The sequence below is a fragment of the Schistocerca nitens genome, chromosome 2 (assembly GCF_023898315.1).
Source record: "Schistocerca nitens isolate TAMUIC-IGC-003100 chromosome 2, iqSchNite1.1, whole genome shotgun sequence".
NCBI lineage: Eukaryota > Metazoa > Arthropoda > Insecta > Orthoptera > Acrididae > Schistocerca > Schistocerca nitens.
The window spans coordinates 639648379-639669771 of record NC_064615.1 but is presented as its reverse complement, the minus strand read 5'-3'; the positions used below and the strand labels follow the sequence as shown (position 1 = coordinate 639669771).

Below are 21393 nucleotides of genomic sequence, written 5' to 3'. Positions count from 1 at the left end.
TTGACAGTGGAATGTGTCCCTCAGCTGGATGTACAATGTTTTATTCTGGGAATAGGTTACCAAAATCATAGAAGAGGAGTAGACGTTATTGTCTCAGAGCGCTATTCCAAGAGCGTTACGGATTTTGTGCCACTTTCCGATAGAGTTGCCTTGTTAAAACTCAGTGCCAAACCAGTTAACCTCAATATTATTCAAGTATATGCACCAACTGCAGATACAGACGAACAAGGAGTGGACTCTTTCTATGACCAAGTCAAAGAAGTCTTTGCCCTTACAAAACATCCCGAAATTAATATAATAATGGGAGATTTCAATGCTAAGCTGGGAAATGGCAGATATGAGGACCTCGTAGGTCCTTTTGGTTTAGGAACACGAAACGAGAGAAGTGATCGCCTACTACATTCTGCCAAGAAGAAAACATGAAAGTGACTAATATATGGTTTAGATTACCACAACGACGACTTTGAATATGGAAATCTCCAGCTGACAACAAATACAACATAGTCCGTAACCATATAGACTATATTTCAATTAATAAGCGTTTTGGAAATTCAGTTACAAGAGCATACACTTATCCTGGAGCAGATGTTCCACCTGACCATATATTACTAGTAGCTTCTCTAAAAACAAAACTTGTAAAACACAAAAAGACAACTCAACAAAGGAAGATAGCTTATGAAAAACTCATACAGCCTGAACTAAGAAGTGAAGTTAGCAAGGACGTCATCAATATAACAGTGACAATGAAACCTCTGATTGACCAAGAAAACAGTAGCAGAGTATGGAAAGAGATGAAAAACATTATGCCACCTACTGCTCGAGAAAAAATAGGATATAAAACAAGAGATCGAAAATAGAAACGGATGACTGAGGAAATTCTTTCATTGATGGATGAACGGTGAAGATATAAAGCCCAGTTAGATCAAACTAAGTACAATAATATCCATAAACTCATACGATCAAAATTAGAGCAGCAAAAAATTAATGGCTACAACATGAATGTGAAGAAACTGATAGCTTGCAAGCTTCACATGACGATTTTAGCTTACATAAAAAGTTAAAAGAAAGTGCTGGGATATATAGAAGAAAAACATCTCCTTATTAACCAACAAAAATAATAAAACAGTTCTAGATAACATTGAGAAGTAAGAGATATGGGACGACTACATTAAGAACCTCTTTTCAGATGATAGACCAAATGTTGAGATTTCTAGGAACAACAATTTAACAGGACTTCCAGCCACGAAAGAAGAAATCGAGAAAGCCATCAAAAACTAAAAAATCAATAAAGCCACAGGGCCTGATGAAATTCCAATCGAACTTACTAAACTCCTTGATGAAGAAGGTATCAAAGTCTTACACAAACTGTTTAACAAAATTTACGACACTGGTCATTACTCTGCCGAATGGCTATTATCAACTTTCATTCCCTTACCAAAGAAGAGGAATACGAGAAGATGTGAAGATCACAGACTCATTAGTCTTATGAGCCATTCTCTGAAAATATTTCTGAGAGTCATGCACCAAAGTCTATACGGTAAGTTTGAGAAATCCATTAGTGAGACACAGATTGGATTTAGGAAAGGTTTAGGTACAAGAGAAGCAATAGTCGCACTACAAGTTCTAGTACAAAATACTATGATCAGGGTAAAAATGTAGGCCTCTGTTTTATTGACTACGAAAAAGCGATCGATAGAGTACACCATCATAAACTCATGGAAATTCTCAAAAGAATTGATATAGATGAGAAAGATATCCGCTGTATAGAGAATTTATATTGGAATCAGACAGCACAGGTTAAATTTGATAATTAGGTCACAGATTTAGTCAATATACGAGGTGCGGCTAGAAAAAAACCGGACTGATGCTGGAAAAAACATTTATTTACAATTATTTACAATTTCATGTTATCTCCTTCAATGTACTCTCCTCCTCGGTCTCTACACCGCTCCATACGAATTTTCCACTGTTCATAGCAATGCTGCAGATCATTTTCGGTAAGTCCATACATTATTTCCGTCGCTTTTTCTTTTAGTGCTTCAACAGTCTCAAATCTAGTTCCTTTCAAAGCTGACTTGACTTTAGGGAAAAGAAAAAAGTCACAGGGGGCCAAATCAGGTGAGTAGGGTGGATGATGTAAGATGGGAATGTTGTGTTTTTCCAAAAACGTCTTCACTGACAACGCACTGTGAGCTGGGGCATTGTCTTCTGTTCAATTGTGAGACACTTTGGAACCCTTTTTGAACACACTTTGTTCATGTTGAAACTTTCACGAAGAATCTGCCTAACACTTTCCTTGTCAACTCCTGTTAACTCAGACACTGCTCTGTTTGTTAAACGGCGATCTTGTCGAACAAGTTTACCGATTTTTTCAATGTTTGCATCAGTTTTTGCTGACAATGGTCTGCCAGTGCGAGTGTCATCACTGGTGTCTTCGCGGCCATCTTTAAATCGTTTAAACCACTCAAACACTTGTGTTCGCGATAAACAATCATCGCCGTACACTTGTTGTAACATTACAAACGTTTCACTTGCAGATTTTCCTAGTTTGAAACAAAATTTGATGTTAACACGCTGTTCTTTCTGTACACTCAACATTTTCCGACGCACAGACAAAACGTCAACTACTTAAAACAGACGCCACGGGCAGACTGAGTGCAGGAGGCAGATGAAACTCGAGCAGTAGGCGGAGCGAGAGTCACGTGACAGGCCACGCGACTTTCAGCCTTATTGCATTCGTTTTATTGTTTCACCAGTACTAGTCCGGTTTTTTTCTAGCCACACCTCGTATGTAGAGGAGATCGATAAGGATGCATACTGTCACCCCTGTTATTTAACTTATACTCTGAGAGCATTTTTCAGGAGGCACTTGATGATGTAGAAAAAGGCGTAAAGGTTAACGAAGTGTGTATCAACAACATTCGCTATGCTGATGACACGGTACTGATAGCTGATAATTTAGATGACCTTCAACAACTCGTCAACATAGTAGGAGATTACAGCAGTACTCTAGGTCTGAATATTAACATCAAAAAGACTAATTTTATGATTATCGCGCGAGAGTCTGACTCATTTAAAGATGCGAATCTACGATTTCAAGGGTCTGTAATACTAAGAGGCAACAAGTTTAAATATTTCGGAACCTGGCTTTGTGAAGACTGGCGAACAGACTTGGAAATAAAATGTCGCATAGAGAACGACCGAAACGCCTTCGTAAAATTTAAGAATATTCTTAAAAGCACAGCCCTAGACCTAAATCTTAGAATCCGATTTGTAAAATGCTACATCTGGTCCATGCTTGTATATGGATTTGAAGGATGGGCACTAAAATGACAACAACGAAGAAGTTAGAGGCCTTTGAAATGTGGATTTATCGTAGAAAGCTTAAAATACCGTGGACTTCAAGAATAATCATCACCGAAGTACTGGAACGAATGAACGTGCAGCGAGAAATGTTGACAGTGCCTAAAAGAATAAAAGCTGCACACCTAGGACATATAGTACGGAACACCAAATATATGCTTCTGAAGTTAATAATAGAAAGGAAGATTGAAATAAAACGAAGATAAGGGTGAAGAAGAACATCATGGTTGGACAATATAAAGCAGTGGACAGGACTACGAAGTGTAGACCAGCTATTACATACTGCGTTTCACAGAACATTAATGGATAAGCAGCAAAAGAAGAAGTTTGTTACGAGAGAAGCGACCGTGACCCCACAATTGTTAGGTTTGACAGTGAGAATCAAGTAAACTGCGGCGTGCTTTTTGTCGCGTCAGTTATGATTCCATGTGTGGGTCACTGCATTTACATGCGACATATCTTTCGAAAGGCGAAAACCGAGTTTCGGAAACCGTTTTTCGCTGTCGAGTTTACATGTTAAGGTCTGAAGCGGGTTTGCTAGCCCAGTTAAATACGGCGCCTGGAAAACAGCTATTATAGTTTATGATTTAGTCAGGACACTCACTATTTCCCTCTAATTAGACGAGGTATAAACAGCTTCGGTCTAATATTTCTTCTTATTCCCCACTGTACAAAAAGCCACTCCGTCCATATTAGCCGAATTTTTTAAAAACAAGACGAAACCTGATAGCCCAAAACGTTTCACAACCCGTTGCGTTTGCATGGGGGCGAAAATCGATTGCGGAATTGGAAAACAAGCAACCACAAGAGGATTTCCAGAATCGATTTTGAAGTGTTTACATGACCACCCAGAAGTGGTATTGGGAAATCTATTTATGAAATCCGGCTTTGGGAGCCCCATGTAAACGGGGTATATGACGGTTTGTGACGATTAAGGTGGCTGCCTCCAAACTATGCTTCAGATGGCTCTAAGCACTATGGGACTTAACATCTGAGGTCATCAGTCCCCTAGATGTAGAACTACTTAAAACTAACTAACCTAAGGACCTCATACACATCCATACCCGAAGCAGGATTCGAACCTGCGACCGTAGCAGCCGCGTAGTTTCGGACTGAAGCGCCTAGAATCGCTCGACCAAACTGTGCTACTACTCCGTTCATCATAAGAATAAACCTATGTAAATAAACACAAACGCGAAGATTGGCCAAAAGCCGTAGCACACGTACACAGATGTTGCGCCCTTGGAAGTAGGTCTTGCTTATGAATTAAACATATTATTACTAAGTTACGCTAAACGAAACTTTAAGATATTCAAATGTATTAGCAGCCATCAACGTTTTTCGTAATCACGCTTTAGTTATGTAGTTTGTATTCCAAAAATCGTGTATAGTCACAGCCTCTGCACTGTTGTGCTCTGATTGCCGCGCTGTGGAACACGGTTAAAAAGTGCCGAGAAATAGGTTGTTCTTAATGTTTGTCATAAATTTACAGAGATAATCGGAATGTATTAAATACAGTTGAGACGCCAGTGCATATTCGTGTATAGCGGAATGGGTAGCGTAACAGTTTGATACACAAATCAGTAAATGCTTCGCTGATTCGTCTCGCCCGAGTCAATTTTTTTGTCGTTCAATTTAAATTACCTACATCTCGTAATTGTAACTTTCATCATCGTTTTTTATGAATAATGCACGTCTTCTTGTTTATAATCACATGTTGTTGTGTTCTTCGGTCCAGAGACTGGTTTGATGCAGCTGTCCATGCTACTCTATCCTGTGCAATCTTCTTCATCTCCAAATACATACTGCAACCTAAATCCCTCTAAATCTGCTTAGTTTATTCTTCTCTTGGTCTCCCTCTACGATTTTTACCCTCCACGTTGCCCTCCAATACTAAATTGGTGATTCTTGATGCCTTAGAACGTGTCCTACCAACCGATCCCTTCTTCTAGTCAAGTTATATAATTACATATTGCACGCGAAACTCCTATTTTTATTTGAAATATAAAGTCTCAGTTATTGATTTTTTATGAAAGACTTGTTATTAAAGGTTGCTAAAATTAATAAAACATAACAATTAAATTTTTAAGGCAAAAATAAAAACTAAATACTCTGTATCTGGACTATGTCCATGTTTTATACCACAAATGTAGTTATATGTCGTACAAACATGAAAAACAATCATTTCCACAGCATCGAGCGCACCATACAAGTGCTGCGTTTTTACGCTTGCCACTGTACTATTGCAATATGAACCCAACAGAACTGATCTGGAGCCAAGTTAAGGGATTTGGCCCTAGAAATAACAAGACTGTTACGCTGCCAGACCTACTGGAACTAACTCACGCCGCTTTTTCACACGTCACTGCCGAACGTTGGCAGGATATACGGCACGTCATAAAAGAAGAGGAGAAAATGCGGCCCCTGGGTGGCTTCGTGGATTCTGTTGTTGATCGACTCGTTATCAACGAAGCAGACAACAGTTCCAGTACTGAAATGCATTTCTCGGATTCGGATAAGGAAGGAGCTAAGAGGTTACCAGATGACTGACTGTAACCTTCAGTGGCTTCAGTATTCAACAGTACGGTGAATTGCCTGCAGTATGCTCCTGCGTCACACATAGCTCGGTCAGAAAAATTGCCCTGTGTTTCTAATTACAATACTATGTCAGGTGAGAACGAGAGTATTTTATGCTTTCCGTCTGGTCACGTAAGAAGCGCGCGGTAGTGCTGGAGTTCTGTCAAATGTCCGAAAGAACAGATACCACCGTGATCATGCAGCTCGTTAAATGAAATTACAATGAAATGAATACCCCCAGCTGCATAAAGGCATTGATTATGTCAACGGGGACCGTTGAAAACGTGTGGCCCGACCGGGACTCGAACCCGGGACCTCCTGCTTACATGGCAGACGTTCTGTCCATCTGAGCCACCGACGACACAGAGGATAGTGCGACTGCAGAGACTTATCTCTGCCAAGCCTCCCGCAAGACCCACATTCCCAACTTATTGTCGCGCACTATATTCATAGTGCTCCTGCCCATTATGCTCATTACTCGTGACTTTTTGCCGATTCCCGTAAGAGTTCGGGCACTGTTTGTGCATCCGCACAGAAAAATATGGTCAAATGGCCGGTGAGAGAGAGAGAGAGAGAGAGAGAAAGAAAGAACAGATTCCATTTTCATATATTTAGTTAAGGCTCACCTGCCATTTGACCATCTTCTTCTGTGCGGATGCACAAACAGTGCCCGAACACTTACGGGAATCGGCAAAAAGCCGCGAGTAATGAATATAATGGGCAGGGGCACTATGAATATAGTAAGGGACAATAAGTTGGGAATTTGGGTCTCGCGAGAGGCGTGCCAGAGATAAGTCCCTGCAGTGGCAGTATTCTCTGTGTCCTGAGTGACTCAGATGGATGCCGGCCGGAGTGGCCGAGAGTTTCTAGGCGCTTCAGTCTGGAACCGGGCGACCGCTACGGTCGCAGGTTCGAATCCTGCCTCGGGCATGGATGTGTGTGATGTCCTTAGGTTAGTTAGGCTTAAGTAGTTCTAAGTTCTAGGGGACTGGTGACCTCAGAAGTTGAATCCCATAGTGCTCAGAGCCATTTGAACTATTACCGGCACGGTAGCTCAGCGTGTTCGGTCAGAGGGCTGCGTGTTCTCTGTAATAAAAAATCTCAGTCGAGGAATCAACGATCAAAATGAACGGATGTCTTGTGACGTCCGCCCAGACCAAACGCAACGAACTATATCGAACAAAATGAAAAAAAATATAGGTGCAAAAAACATTTTAGTCGGCACGGTAACTCAGAGTGTTCGGTCAGAGGGTTAGCTGCCTTCTGTAATAAAAAAAAGTGAGTTAATGGATCAACGACGAACGGAAACGGGTGTCTTGCGACGTCCGCCCCGAGCACATCCAACGAACGAAAACGAACAAAATGAGATCAAGAAAAAAAAATGGGTAGAGCATCTGCCATGTAAGCACGAGATCCCGGGTTCGAGTCCCAATCGGGGCACACATTTTCAACTGTCCCCGTTGACGTATATGAACACCTGTATGCAGCTAGGGGTAATCATTTCATTGTAATTTCAAATATTATTTCATTCTTTGTTTCTTTGCCCGTCTCTTTTTTCGTCTGAACTGCAACGCTCACATCAGTGCAGGATAGCTGGACCTCTGGTTGGCCAGTGCAGTCCAAGTTTAACGCGCCGGTAAAGCTGAACACTGAGCTCTGAGCACTATGGGACTTAACATCTGAGGTCATCAGTCCCCTAGAACTTACAAGAAAACCTCCCCGTCGCACCCCCCTCAGATTTAGTTATAAGTTGGCACAGTGGATAGGCCTTGAAAAACTGAACACACATCAATCGAGAAAACAGTCAGAAGTTGTGTGGAACTATGAAAAAAAATAAGCAAAATACACAAACTGAGTAGTCCATCCGCAAGACAGGAAACATCAAGGGTAGTGTAAGATCAGGAGCGCCGTAGTCCCGTGGTTAGTGTGAACAGCTGCGGAACGAGAGGTCCTTGGTTCAAGTCTTCCCTCGAGTGAAAAGTTTAATTTTTATTTTCAGACAATTATTATCTGTCCGTCCGTCCGTCCGATGCAACTGTAAAACTGTTGCATTCATTTGTTGCAGTTTATGTGACAAACTCTAATGTTTTCATCACTTTTTTGGGAGTGATTATCACATCCACAAGAAAACCTAAATCGGGCAAGATAGAAGAATCTTTTTACCCATTCGCCAAGTGTACAAGTTAGGTTGGTCGACAACGTATTCCTGTCATGTGACGCACATGCCGTCACCAGTGTCGTATAGAATATATCAGACGTGTTTTCCTGTGGAGGAATCGGTTGACCTATGACCTTGCGATCAAATGTTTTCGGTTCCCATTGGAGAGGCACGTCCTTTCGTCTACTAATCGCACGGTTTTGCGGTGCGGTCGCAAAACACAGACACTAAACTTATTACAGTGAACAGAGACGTCAATGAACGAACGGACAGATCATAACTTTGCGAAAATAAAGAAAGTAAACTTTTCACTCGAGGGAATACTTGAACCAAGGACCTCATGTCACGCTAACCACGGGACCACGGCGCTCCTGAGCTCACATTATCCTTGATGTTGCCTATCTTGCGCATGGACTACTCAGTTTGTATATTTTCCTTATTTTTTTTCATAGTTCCACACAACTTCTTCCTGTTTTCTCGATTGATCTGTGTTCAGTTTTTCAAGGCCTATCCACTGTGCCAACTTATAACTAAATCTGAGGGGGCTGCGATGGGGAGGTTCCCTTGTTAGAACTACTTAAACCTAACTAACCTAAGGACATCACACACATCCGTGCCCGAGGCAGGATTCGAACCTGCGACCGTAACGGTCGCGCGGTTCCAGACTGTAGCGCCTACAATCGCTCGGCCACACCGGCCGGCGGTAAAGCTGTTGTCCCGCACATTATCGCTCCCTCTATGTGCCTGTAACACAGTATAAAACGTACCCTTATTATCGTACTTGACTGTACTGGTCACAACTCGGCTTCCGCTCCACGTGAAACGAAATCCAATGAGATTCAAGCAAACGCGGAAGAATACACGGCGTAATGTTTTCATTCGGGTTTGTTCTTGTGACGAACGGAGTATAGTGGTGGTGGAAGTGAGCTGACCTTGAGGAAGCGCAGGTTGCTGAGGCGCAGCCGCGGGTCAGTGACTGGGGAGACGCAGGAGCGCGCCTCGTGGCCTAGCACGCCGTAAGCCTGCAGCAGGTCCGCCAGCAGCACTCCGTCGGCCACCTGGCGCGCGAACAGCGCCGGCTCCTTGTCCACAGCCACGCCCAGCCGCCGCCACACCCACCGCTGCAGTATCTCGCCCATCGCCGCTCCTGCCACCGACACCAGAGTACTCTATCGGCCCCTCCCGGAACGCTACTCAAACACAGCCATTTTCACAATACTGGTCTAGTTCTTTACCCGTGTCAGAGGGGGTGATATCTTCGCTTTTAGCGTTACCCGAGACAACTCGAATAGAACTCTTAGCGACAAATAATCCTGAGGTAATAACGAGCATCAAAACGGATCGGGGATTAGTGAACACAGGGTTGTCGCAGGTACACTGAATATTGTAACCCCCAAATCCTCCAAAAGTAAACGAAAAATATAGAGGTAGGGGTGTAAATGTGGAAACCCAGTTTGATTTTGTTGTATAAAAGAAATGTTTACTTCTCTTTCGGCTTCAAAATTTAGCCACAGCTAATTCATAATGTTTTGGCAGTGAATGTAATATTATGACACACAAAAACTCAATATGTTAAAGATTAAAAAACATTTTCTGCTTGCACAACAACTCACTAATTTTTCAAGAAGTGCGGGTAATGTGGAAACGCCTTAAAATTGTGGGAAACTGACTACTTCAAACGGAAACTATTAAAAATGTTAGAAACTATTTTATTTTATATTAAATTTAAATCACACAAAAATATTTTTAAACGCAACTGTAATAGAAAAATGCTTCATAAGGGAAGTTCACTTGCAAAAATCGCATATGTAAATATCTCCTCCATTTCCGGCACACAAAGAGTGACTCCACTCCTCACACACTTAAGCCACAATTCCCCCCGAACGTCTTTGGAAAGTGCGCTTCCACAAAAAGTACAAATGGCATCTTCTTCAGTAGGTTTTTCTTCGTGAACTGGGAGATCCAAATCTGGCACGCCTGAAGAGACAGTTGGTGCATTGGGCTCTTCGCCTGATTCCTCAGATAAGCCGTTTTTTTGCATGGTTTTCTAGGAGGAGCTTCACGTTTTTTCTTGCTTTTGGCAGGTGCCTTAGGAAGCTTCTGTTTACCTTTCAGTACGAAGTCTTCAAGGCGCGTTTTATAAGGCGAAGATGTCAAAACAGCTGGCTTACGACCTCTGTTGGAAACCTCCTTCTTTAGAAGAGGGATTGATATGATATCTTGTGGAGACACACATGTGTTTGATGAGGTATTTGACAACGATATTGACCTTCTGCTTTCTCTTTGGCCATCTTCACTTGGGCTGTCAGTTGTCACAAGTCTGAATGCGTTCTGAGTGTCTTCTTGTATGAGGTCATTACTCCCATCTGGAGATGCTGGATTCTCATAAGTTCCTCTCACACTTCTGGCCTCATCTAAAGCCGACGTGGCAGCTATAAAGTCGATTTCTGCAAAAACAGTCCCGTCACATGGGAAAATTCCAGTCTCCGGTCTCCAAAAATCCTTTTGCAGCAATAGAGCCAGTCTGGGGGCACTTTGGGTAGGCTTTCCCAAACAACTCATATATGGCCGTAAGGGCCGGCTGCTGTGTCGCAACCATTGGCGAACATAACTCAGCGTTAGGTTTTTAGATGCCCATAAAGGTCTTATCAAGTGGCTGAATTTTATGAGAGGTGTGAGGCGGGATGCTCAAGATTGTAACATGGTTCTCCCTTTGCACGTTCTATAACTTGAAGGTTTCTGGCATGACTGTTATGCCCATCAAGAATTAACAACACAGGAGATTCTTTTGAGTGCCTTACAAATGAAGTGGTCACACCACTCGGAGAAGAGCTCAGTTTGAATCCAGCCTGAAGGATGGCATTTACCAATTGTTCCAGGTGGTGCTCCTTTCAGTAGGGTATCAGTCCAGTTATTCCTGGAGAAGATCATCATTGGTGGTATGAAAGTACCGCCAGCACTCATACAGCATATGACAGCCACAAGGGATCCTTGCTCTGCTGATGTGAGGGCACCTACTTGACGTTTACGTTTCAGTCCAATTACATGTGGTATTCTGCTCTGGACGACAGAGAGCCCAGTCTCGTCCACATTGTACACTATAGGAGTGTTTACTGTACTCAACTTCCAAAATGTCAAAAAACGTGTCTATAGTTTCTTTGTTGAACCCTTTTGCTCTCGAGAATGAGATCTCCATACGTTTGTGGGTGGTGAGTTTATTTCTGTGACGTCTAAGAAAAAGGTCAAACCAAGCTCTGCCTGCAGCATTTGAAGTAAAAGGATGATTAATATTATTTCTTTCCGCCAGCTGATATGTCATTCTCTTGACATCTGATGTGGTAAGGCCATAGAAGCGATTATCGATTTCAATGAGATACTGTACCAACTGTTTCTCAATAGCATCAGGTAGTACAGGCCTTCGTCAAAGTCTCAAAGGACCACATTCTTCAGGTGACATATCACTATGCACAAACCTTTTAAGTGTCGTCTGAGGAACACTGAAAGCTTTGACTGCTCTTCTTAGCCCCATCTGCTTTTCCCGTAAGGTTATTATAGCCTTAATCATGCTTTCTGCATCCCACTTCTTCACAATAGCTCTTGGTTTCCGATCAGTTAGTTTCGTGGTATCTAGAAACATACGCAAAACGTATTAGAAGTAATGTACTTGATGTCGGTATTGTGGAAACGTTTCCACAATGCCAGCGTATGTACGCTTCCACATTACCTACACAATGGCCATTTTACATTTCGGTAGATTACATTAAGCAACTATCCATTTAAGGTTGACAAAGGACTGCTAACACCTTCTATGCACCTCCCTTTATAAGCTAGCAGGCGTAAAGAAAGATAACTACAAAGTATGTAGATAAATATAATACCACAACTTACCTCGAAAAAGTTTTAGAAAATGCGCGAATGTAAATTCCATCACTGTCACGGCGTTTGTTGCTCAGCTGACTGCTAACCCTCTACCGTGACAAATAGGAAAACTACAGTACAGATACTGCAGGTCAGATACTATACGTTTCCACATTACCCACACGCTTCCATATTTATACCCCTACCACTACCTATTCAAAAAAGCAGATAAAAATTCACTTGAAGCCTTCCTGTGAGACAATCTCCACTCGTTCCAAATTAACAATGTAAGTACAGACCGGATGTGGCTTGAATTCGAAGAAATAATATCGGCAGCAATTGAGAGGTTAATACCAAATAAATTAACACACGACGCTTATCCCCCTTGGTGCACAAAACGGTTCAGAACATCGTTGCAGAAACAACGAAAAAAGCATATCAGATTCAAACGGACGCAAAACCTCCAAGATATGCAATCTTTTACAGAATTTCGAAATTTAGCGCGGCCTTGTATTGATCCTTGTAATTAGACCTCGGATTTTAGGTAAAAACCTATTTTGTTCCTCATTAAAGGCAATAAAAGTTGTAAATACACGAATTACGCCAATTTATGATTGAAAACGCCAGTTTTATAGCTCCTAATAATACCTAATTTCAAGTTAGTACCTGATTGCACCTAAATTTTAGAAATCAAATTAAATAAAAATTTTTATGACTAACATTCATTCGTAGTCTTCCAGGCTAAGAATTACACAAATATTTTATCGAAAATTGCAATTTTATAGTACCTAAAATACCAAATTTCATGTTAGAACCTGATTGTAGCTCATTTTTAAAAATTCTAAAAATACCTAATTTCATGATAGAAACTGACTGTATCTAATTTTTAAAAATCCAGTCAGATAAAGCTTGTATAACTAAAACTACTCTTCTGGTCTTTCCGGCTACTTATAAATCAGTAATTGAATGATAACTGGTTTGTTTACATTCGTGAAGTGAACGGTCAAATGGGCCGACAGGCCACGGAGGAGCCTTGGGATCTGCCTCGGGCGCCTTCCTGCCCTGTTGGAACAGCCTGTTTAAAACACCTGCACTGTCTTCATTCAGTCGGTCAGCGTGCTGCTTGGATGTGAATTTGTGGAAAGTCAAGCATACCGAAAGTAGCCAGTTCCAAATCAACTCTGATTCGTTTTATCTGCTACGCCCACTCAGAGAAGTCAGTGATGCCATTTTTTTCCCCAAGTTAAATTGGACCACACACATGAGAATGCAAAAATATTGTTTCTAAACGCTTAATGTAGGTTAATTGTGCTAGGTAGATCTCATACGTAAATTGTTCCACGAAATATTTCTCATTTCTTTTCGTTGTTAGGTACGTTCTGAACAGAGGTCGCATGTAAGTCAGCATGTTGCTGACTAAAAAAAAAAAAAAATCTAACTTGAAACAAACGTTTGTAACTAAATCAAATGCAACAAACAAGAACGAATTTCATCTCGACCTGTGTTCAGCCATTGTTGCGGCAAACATACCATTCAATGCATTTGAAAATGTTGTTGTTGTAGTGGTCTTTAGTCCTGAGACTGGTTTGATGCAGCTCTCCATGCAACCCTATCCTGTGCAAGCTTCTTCATCTCACAGTACCTACTGCAACCTGCATCCTTTTGAATCTGCTAAGTGTATTCATCTCTTGGTCTCCCTCTACGATTTTTACCCTCCACACTGCCCTCCAATACTAAATTGGTGATCCCTTGATGCCTCAGAACATGTCCTACCAACCGATCCTTTCTTTTAGTCAAGTTGTGCCACAAGCACCTCTTCTCCCCAATTCTATTCAGTACCTCATCATTAGTTATGTGATCTACCCACCTAATCTTAAGCATTCTTCTGTAGCACCACATTTCGAAAGCTGCTATTCTCTTCTTGTTCAAACTATTTATCGTACATGTTTCACTTCCATACATGGCCACATTCCATACAAATACTTTAGAAATGACTTCCTGACATGTAACTCTATACTCGATGTTAACAAATTTCTCTTCTTCAGAAACGCTTTACTTGCCATTGCCAGTCTACATTTTATATCCTCTCTACTTCGACAATCATCAATTATTTTCCTCCCCAAATAGCAAAACTCCTTTACTACTTTAAGTGTCTCATTTCCTAATCTAATTCCCTCCGCATCACCCGACTTAATTCGACTACATTCCATTATCCTCGTTTTGTTTCTGTTGATGTTCATCTTATATCCTCCTTTCAAGACACTATCCATTCCGTTCAACTGCTCTTCCAAGTCCTTTGCTGTCTCTGACAGAATTACAATGTCATCGGCGAACCTCAAAGTTTTTATTACTTCTCCATGGATTTTAATGCCTAATCCGAATTTTTCTTTTGTTTCCTTCACTGCTTGCTCAATATAAAGATTGAATAACATCGGGGATAGGCTACAACCCTGTCTCACTCCCTTCCCAACCACTGTTTCCCTTTCATGTACCTCGACTCTTATAACTGCCATCTGGTTTCTGTACAAATTGTAAATAGCCTTTCGCTCCCTGTATTTTACCCCTGCCACCTTCAGAATTTGAAAGACAGTATTCCAGTCAACATTGTCAAAAGCTTTCTCTAAGTCTACAAATGCTAGAAACATAGGTTTGCCTTTCCTTAATCTAGCTTCTAAGATAAGTCGTAGGGTCAGTATTGCCTCACGTGTTCCAATATTTCTACGGAATCCAAACTGATCTTCCCCGTCGGCTTCTACTAGTTTTTCCATTCGTCTGTAGAGAACTCGCGTTAGTATTTTGCAGCTGTGGCTTATTAAACTGATTGTTCGGTAATTTTCACATCTGTCAACACCTGCTTTCTTTGGGATTGGAATTATTATATTCTTCTTGAAGTCTGAGGGTATTTCGCCTGTCTCATACATCTTGCTCACCAGATGGTAGAGTTTTGTCAGGACTGGCTCTCACAAGGCCGCCAGTAGTTCTAATGGAATGTTGTCTACTCCCGGGGCCTTGTTTGGACTCAGATCTTTCAGTGCTGTGTCAAACTCTTCACGCAGTATCATATCTCCCATTTCATCTTCATCTACATCCTCTTCCATTTCCATAATATTGTCCTCAAGAACATCGCCCTTGTATAGACCCTCTATATACTCCTTCCACCTTTCTGCTTTTCCTTCTTTGCTTAGAACTGGGTTTCCATCTGAGCTCTTGATATTCATACAAGTGGTTTTCTTTTCTCCAAAGGTCTCTCTAATTTTCCTGTAGGCAGTATCTATCTTACCCCTAGTGAGATAAGCCTCTACATCCTTACATTTGTCCTCTAGCCATCCCTGCTTAGCCATTTTGCTCTTCCTGTCGATCTCATTTTTGAGACGTTTGTATTCCTTTTTGCCTGCTTCATTTACTGCATTTTTATAGTTTCTCCTTTCATCAATTAAATTCAATATTTCTTCTGTTACCCAAGGATTTCTACTAGCCCTCGTCTTTTTACCTACTTGATCCTCTGCTGCCTTCACTACTTCATCCCTCAGAGCTACCCATTTTTCTTCTACTGTATTTCTTTCCCCAATTTGTGACAATTGTTCCCTTATGCTCTCCCTGAGACTCTGTACAACCTCTGGTTTAATCAGTTTGTCCAGATCCCATCTCCTTAAATTCCCACCTTTTTGCAGTTTCTTCAGTTTTAATCTACAGTTCATAACCAATAGATTGTGGTCAGACTCCACATCTACAATTTAAAACCTGGTTCCTAAATCTCTGTCTTACCATTACATAATCTATCTGAAACCTGTCAGTATCTCCAGGTTTCTTCCGTGTATACAGCCTTCTTTTATGATTCTTGAACCAAGTGTTAGCTATGACTAAGTTGTGCTCCGTGCAAAATTCTACCAGGCGGCTTCCTCTTTCATTTCTTAGCCCCAATCCATATTCACCTACTACGTTTCCTTCTCTCCCTTTTCCTACTACCGAATTCCAGTCACCCATCACTATTAAATTTTCGTCTCCCTTCACTATCTGAATAATTTCTTTGATTTCATCATACATTTCTTCAATTTCTTCGTCATCTGCAGAGCTAGTTGGCATATAAACTTGTACTACTGTAGTAGGTGTGGGCTTCGTGTCTATCTTGGACACAATAATGCGTTCACTATGCTGTTTGTAGTAGCTTGCCCGCACTCCTATTTTTCTATTCATTATTAAAGCTGCTCCTGCATTACCCCTATTTGATTTTGTATTTATGATCCTGTATTCGCCTGACCAAAAGTCTTGTTCCTCCTGCCACCGAACTTCGCTAATTCCCACTATATCTAACTTTAACCTATCCATTTCCCTTTTTAAATTTTCTAACCTACCTGCCCGATTAAGGGATCTGACATTCCATGCTCCGATCCGTAGAACGCCAGTTTTCTTTCTCCTGATAACGACGTCCTCTTGAGTAGTCCCCGCCCGGAGATCCGAATGGGGGACTATTTTACCTCCGGAATATTTTACCCAAGAGGACGCCATCATCATTTAACCATACAGTAAAGCTGCATGCCCTCGGGAAAAATTCCGGCTGTAGTTTCCCCTTTCTTTCAGCCGTTCGCAGTACCAGAACAGCAAGGCCGTTTTGGTTAGTGTTTCAAGGCCAGATCAGTCAATCATCCAGACTGTTGCCCCTGCAACTACTGAAAACGCTGCTGCCCCTCTGCAGGAACCACACGTTTGTCTGGCCTCTCAAGAGATACCCCTCCGTTGTGGTTGCACCTACGATACGGCTATCTGTATCGCTGAGGCACACAAGCTTCCCCACCAACGGCAAGGTCCATGGTTCACGGGTGGGGGGGAGGGAGGCATTTGAAAATGCCAGTTTTCTAGAGAAATACTGTCACTGGAGCATTCCATCACAATCCACACTGAGAAAGATCTATTTAGATACTCTATCTAAAAATACTTTGTACAGGATAAGGGAAGATCTAGGCGATTCATACATGTGGATCACAGTCGATGGGACAACTGACACACAATATCGATATGTGGTTAATTTGATTGTTGGAAAGTTAGATACTGACACTCGCTCCGTTCATCTGAACCCCAGCAAGGAGCTAAACAAGACTAACCGGGAAACAATTGCTCATTTTGTTAATAAAGCCCTTGAATTACTTTTCCCCAACAGTTTATATGAAAATAAAGTATTTGTAATCTACACTGATGCAGTCGCATACATGATTGCTGCTGTTATCTTGTTGAAAGTATTTTACCCAGCCTTGCTCCAGATCACATGTCTTGCCCATGCCATGAATCGTGTAGCTGAGACAATACATCTCGAACTTCCACACGAAAGTAAGCTAGTTTCAGTCATCGAAAGGGTTTTTATTAAAGCACATACAAGAATCCAGTTATTTCGATAGGAACTTTCCCCCTACCACTTCCACCAGAACCCATACTTAGTCGCTGGGGAACGTGGCGACAGGTCGTGGAATATTAGAGCGAGCATTTGGAAGACTGTAAGAAAATTTTCTTAAATTGTGGGAGGAGGCAGTGAGCATTACTTCAGATAAAGATCTTCTAAAGGACCCAACAATTTCCAACGACACCGTATACATAAAATCTCACTATGCATTTTTGGTCCCTATTATTGAAGTTCTAGTGCGTTCAGGGTAACCAGTCTACACGCAACTTCGATTGATACAAGAAGTGACAGAAAAAAATCAACTTCGTCCGAGGTTCTATTGGCATGAAAGATGGTGAGAAACTAAAGACAGTGCTACCAAAAAAAAAAACCCTCTGCACAGTGGCTGACGTCTTATCAGGTAAATCAACCGAACTTGAGTGTGCGGTTCTTATTGAGCCTAATACCATCATTTAAATATGCTCCGGTGACATCTGTTGACGTGGAACGCTCATTCTCGGCATATAAGATGCTATTAATAGACGAAGGTTGCATTTTCTCAACGGAAAATCTGGAGAAAGTGTTAGTTATTTACTGTGACTGTAGTTATGGACATGGACAATAATATAATGTGGATTTTTGTCAAACTATTTATCTTTCGAGACACTAAAATGTCAGATTTTGGTCACCTATTTTCTGATTTTTGTAACCTATTTCTGTAAGTGATATAACCTATTTTAGGTACCTAATTTAAGATTTTTAGAATCTAAAAGTCCGAGGTATACTTATAATAGTTTCCACAACGAAACTTTATCTCGAAACCTGGCAGTAAATCCAAAGAGATTCTGGTTGTATGCAAAGTGTGCTAGCGGCAAGAGACAATCAATGCCTTCTCTGCGCGATAGCAATGGAAATACCATCGACGACAGCGCTGCCAAAGCAGAGTTACAAAACAGAGCCTTCCGAAATTCCTTCACCAAAGAAGACAAAGTAAATATTCCATAATTCCAATCAGGAACAGCTGCCAACAAGAGTAACTTGGACGTAGAAATCCTCGAAGTAGTGAAGCAACTTAAATCACTTAATAATAGCAAGTCTTCCGGTGCAAACTGTATACCAGTTAGGTTCTTTTCAGAGTAAACTGATGCAATAGCTCCATACTTAACAATCATATACAACCTCTCGCTCGACGAAAGATCCGTACCCAAAGACTGCAAAGTTGCACAAGACGCACCAATATTCAAGAAAGATAGTAGGAGTAACCCACTGAATTACAGACCCGTATCATTAACATAGATGTGCAGCAGGATTCTGGAACATGTATTGTGTTCGAACATTATGAGTCACCTCGAAGAGAACGGTCTATTCACACACAGTAAACACGAATTTAGAAAACATCGATCTTGTGAAACACGGCTAGCTCTTTACACATGCGAAATGTTGAGTGCCCTTGACAAGGGATTCCGTGTTTCTAGATTTCCAAAAGGGTTTTGACACAGTGCCAAACAAGCGGCTTGCAGTGAAATTGCGTGATTATGGAATACCGTCTCAGTTATGTAACTGGATTCGTGATTTCCTCTCAAAGAATCACAGATCGTAGTAACTGACGGAAAGTCATCGAGTAAAACAGAAGTGATTTCTGGCGTTCCTCAAGGTAAAGTTATAGGCCCTCTGCTGTTCCCTATCTCTATAAACGATTTAGGAGACAATCTGAGCAGCCGTCTTATGTTGTTTGCAGATGATGCTGTCGTTTATCGTCGAGTAAAGTTCTCAGAATATCAAAATAAATTGCAAAGCGATTTAGAAAATTTATCTGTGTGGTGCGAAAATTGGCAACTGATCCTAAATAAAGAAAAGTGTGAGGTCATCCACGTGAGTGCTTAAAGGAATCTGTTAAACAGCGGTTACAGCATAATTCAGTCAGATCTTAAGGCCGTAAATTTGACTAAATACCTAGGAATTACAATTATGATCAATTTAAATTGAAAAGAACACACAGAAAATGTTGTGGGGAAGGCAAACTAAAGACTGCGTTTTATTGGCAGAACACTTAGAAAATGAAACAGATCTACTTAAGAGACTGCCCACACTACGCTTGTCCGTCCTTTTGTCCATCATTTTTTGGAGTACTGCTACGCAGTTTTGGATCCTTACCGACAGAATTAACGGGGTACATTGAGAAAGTTCAAAGAAGGGCAGCACGTTTTGTTTTATCGAGAAATAGGAGAGAGAGTATCACTGACATGATACAGGATTTGCAGTGGGCATCATTAAAACAAAGGCGTTTTTCGTTGCGACGGAATCTTCTCACGAAATTTCAATCACCAGCTTTCTCCTCCGAATGCGAAAATATTTTTTGACACCGACCTGCATAGAGAGAAACGATCATCACAATAAAATAAGGGAAATCAGAGCTCGCACTGAAAGGTACAGCTGTCTTTTCTTCGCGCGCAGTTGGAGATTGGAATAATAGAGAATTATTGCGAAGATGGTTCGATGAACCCTCTGCTAGGCACTTAAGTGTGATTTGCAGAGTATCCATGTTCATGTAGATGTAGATGTAGACAAATCCAAAAGACTGAGGTCAAATAATCTTGGAGGCCCGTCTTAGACCATAATGCCGCGTTTGATGTCTTTGAAGAACTGGAGCAGCGAACTGTATTTTTGTCAAGCTTTATGAGATGATCGGAGGCCGTTTGAAGGAAGGTAGGAAGAATAGTGTTTAATGTACCATCGACGGTGAGTTTATTAAATATGCTACACATGATCAGATGACGGGTGGATGAGGAACGAAATCGGCTGCGCCCTTTCAAAGGAACAACACAGCTATTTGTATATATGGTTCTCGGGCGAGACGTCGGATGTCATAGTGAAAACTCCACAATATTTCATCAGCGCAACTGGCCGACATCTTCAGGTGCGACGGACACACTGCTAAGGCAGGACCAGAGCCCCCTATTTATGCCAGTCTTAGGCAGGAAGTGCGCATGTGTGGAGGCGCCAAATTCGATGGCCAATAGCGACGATATCAACCGATAGCTGGAAGGACAGCAACGCCACGTATAGAATGAAGAACCAAAGACCATGGCCCTTGTCTCAGTACAGGCCATTCTATGAATTATCAACACACCAAAATTCTCACATCGACGAGTTCGTACTGGGACAGTGTTATTAAGAGGAGTGCGCATGCGTGGAGGCGCCAAATTCGATGGCCAATAGCGACGATATCAACCGATAGCTGGAAGGACAGCAACGTCACCTATAGAATGAAGAACCAAAGACCGTGGCCCTTGTCTCAGTACAGGCCATTCTATGAATTATCAACACACCAAAATTCTCGCATCGACGAGTTCGTACTGGGACAGTGTTATTAAGAGGAGTACTATTGGTCATATGACGGATGACGATTCGCCAGCAACATGGATATTCTGTTGACGACGGGAGGATAGTCGCGCGCTTAAGCGGACGCGCATTTTTGCTTGCGGCTTCCGACAGAGGTCGCTGGGGCGGCCGATGGCAGCGCAGGGCAGCAGCGGCAGCCTCCGCGCGTGCGCCGAAGTCTTTGGTTCTTCATCCTGTGGGTGGCGTTGCTGTCCTTCCAGCTATCGGTTGATATCGTCGCTATTGGCCATCGAATTTGGCGCCTCCACGCATGTACACTTCCTGCCTAAGACTGGCATAAATAAGCGGCTCTGGTCCTGCCTTGGCAGTGTGTTCGTCGCACCTGAAGATGTCGGCCAGCTGCGCTGATGAAATATTGTGGAGTTCTCACTATGACATCCGACGTCTCGCCCGAGAACCATATATACAACATGTCCGTCGGGAAAGCCTCAAGCAACACAACCCTGACATTTACTTGTAGCGATTTAGCGAAATCACAGTAAACGTAAATCAGGATGGCTGGGCGGGGATTTGAACCGTCGTCGCCCGAAATGTGACTCCAGTGTGCTAACCACAGCGCCACCTTGCTTGGTGGATGTTTACTGGAATTCGTTACTCACTGTAGAGTCGACTACAGTACTGCATCCAAATGCAACAAGCTCCTTTAACAGGCACGAGTGCACAG

The 21393-nt window shown here is 41.9% G+C and overlaps 1 protein-coding gene across 1 annotated transcript in view; it reads right to left on the bottom strand.

Moving 5' to 3' along the window:
* The window catches only part of LOC126235219 (sperm flagellar protein 2-like), a 51009-nt gene extending 41772 nt beyond the window's left edge, over positions 1–9237 (bottom strand). The window contains exon 1 of the mRNA XM_049943950.1: positions 9031–9237. Coding sequence (XP_049799907.1) covers positions 9031–9237 — 207 coding nt within the window. The remainder of the gene's footprint in view (positions 1–9030) is intronic.
* Positions 9238–21393: the final 12156 nt, after the last annotated feature.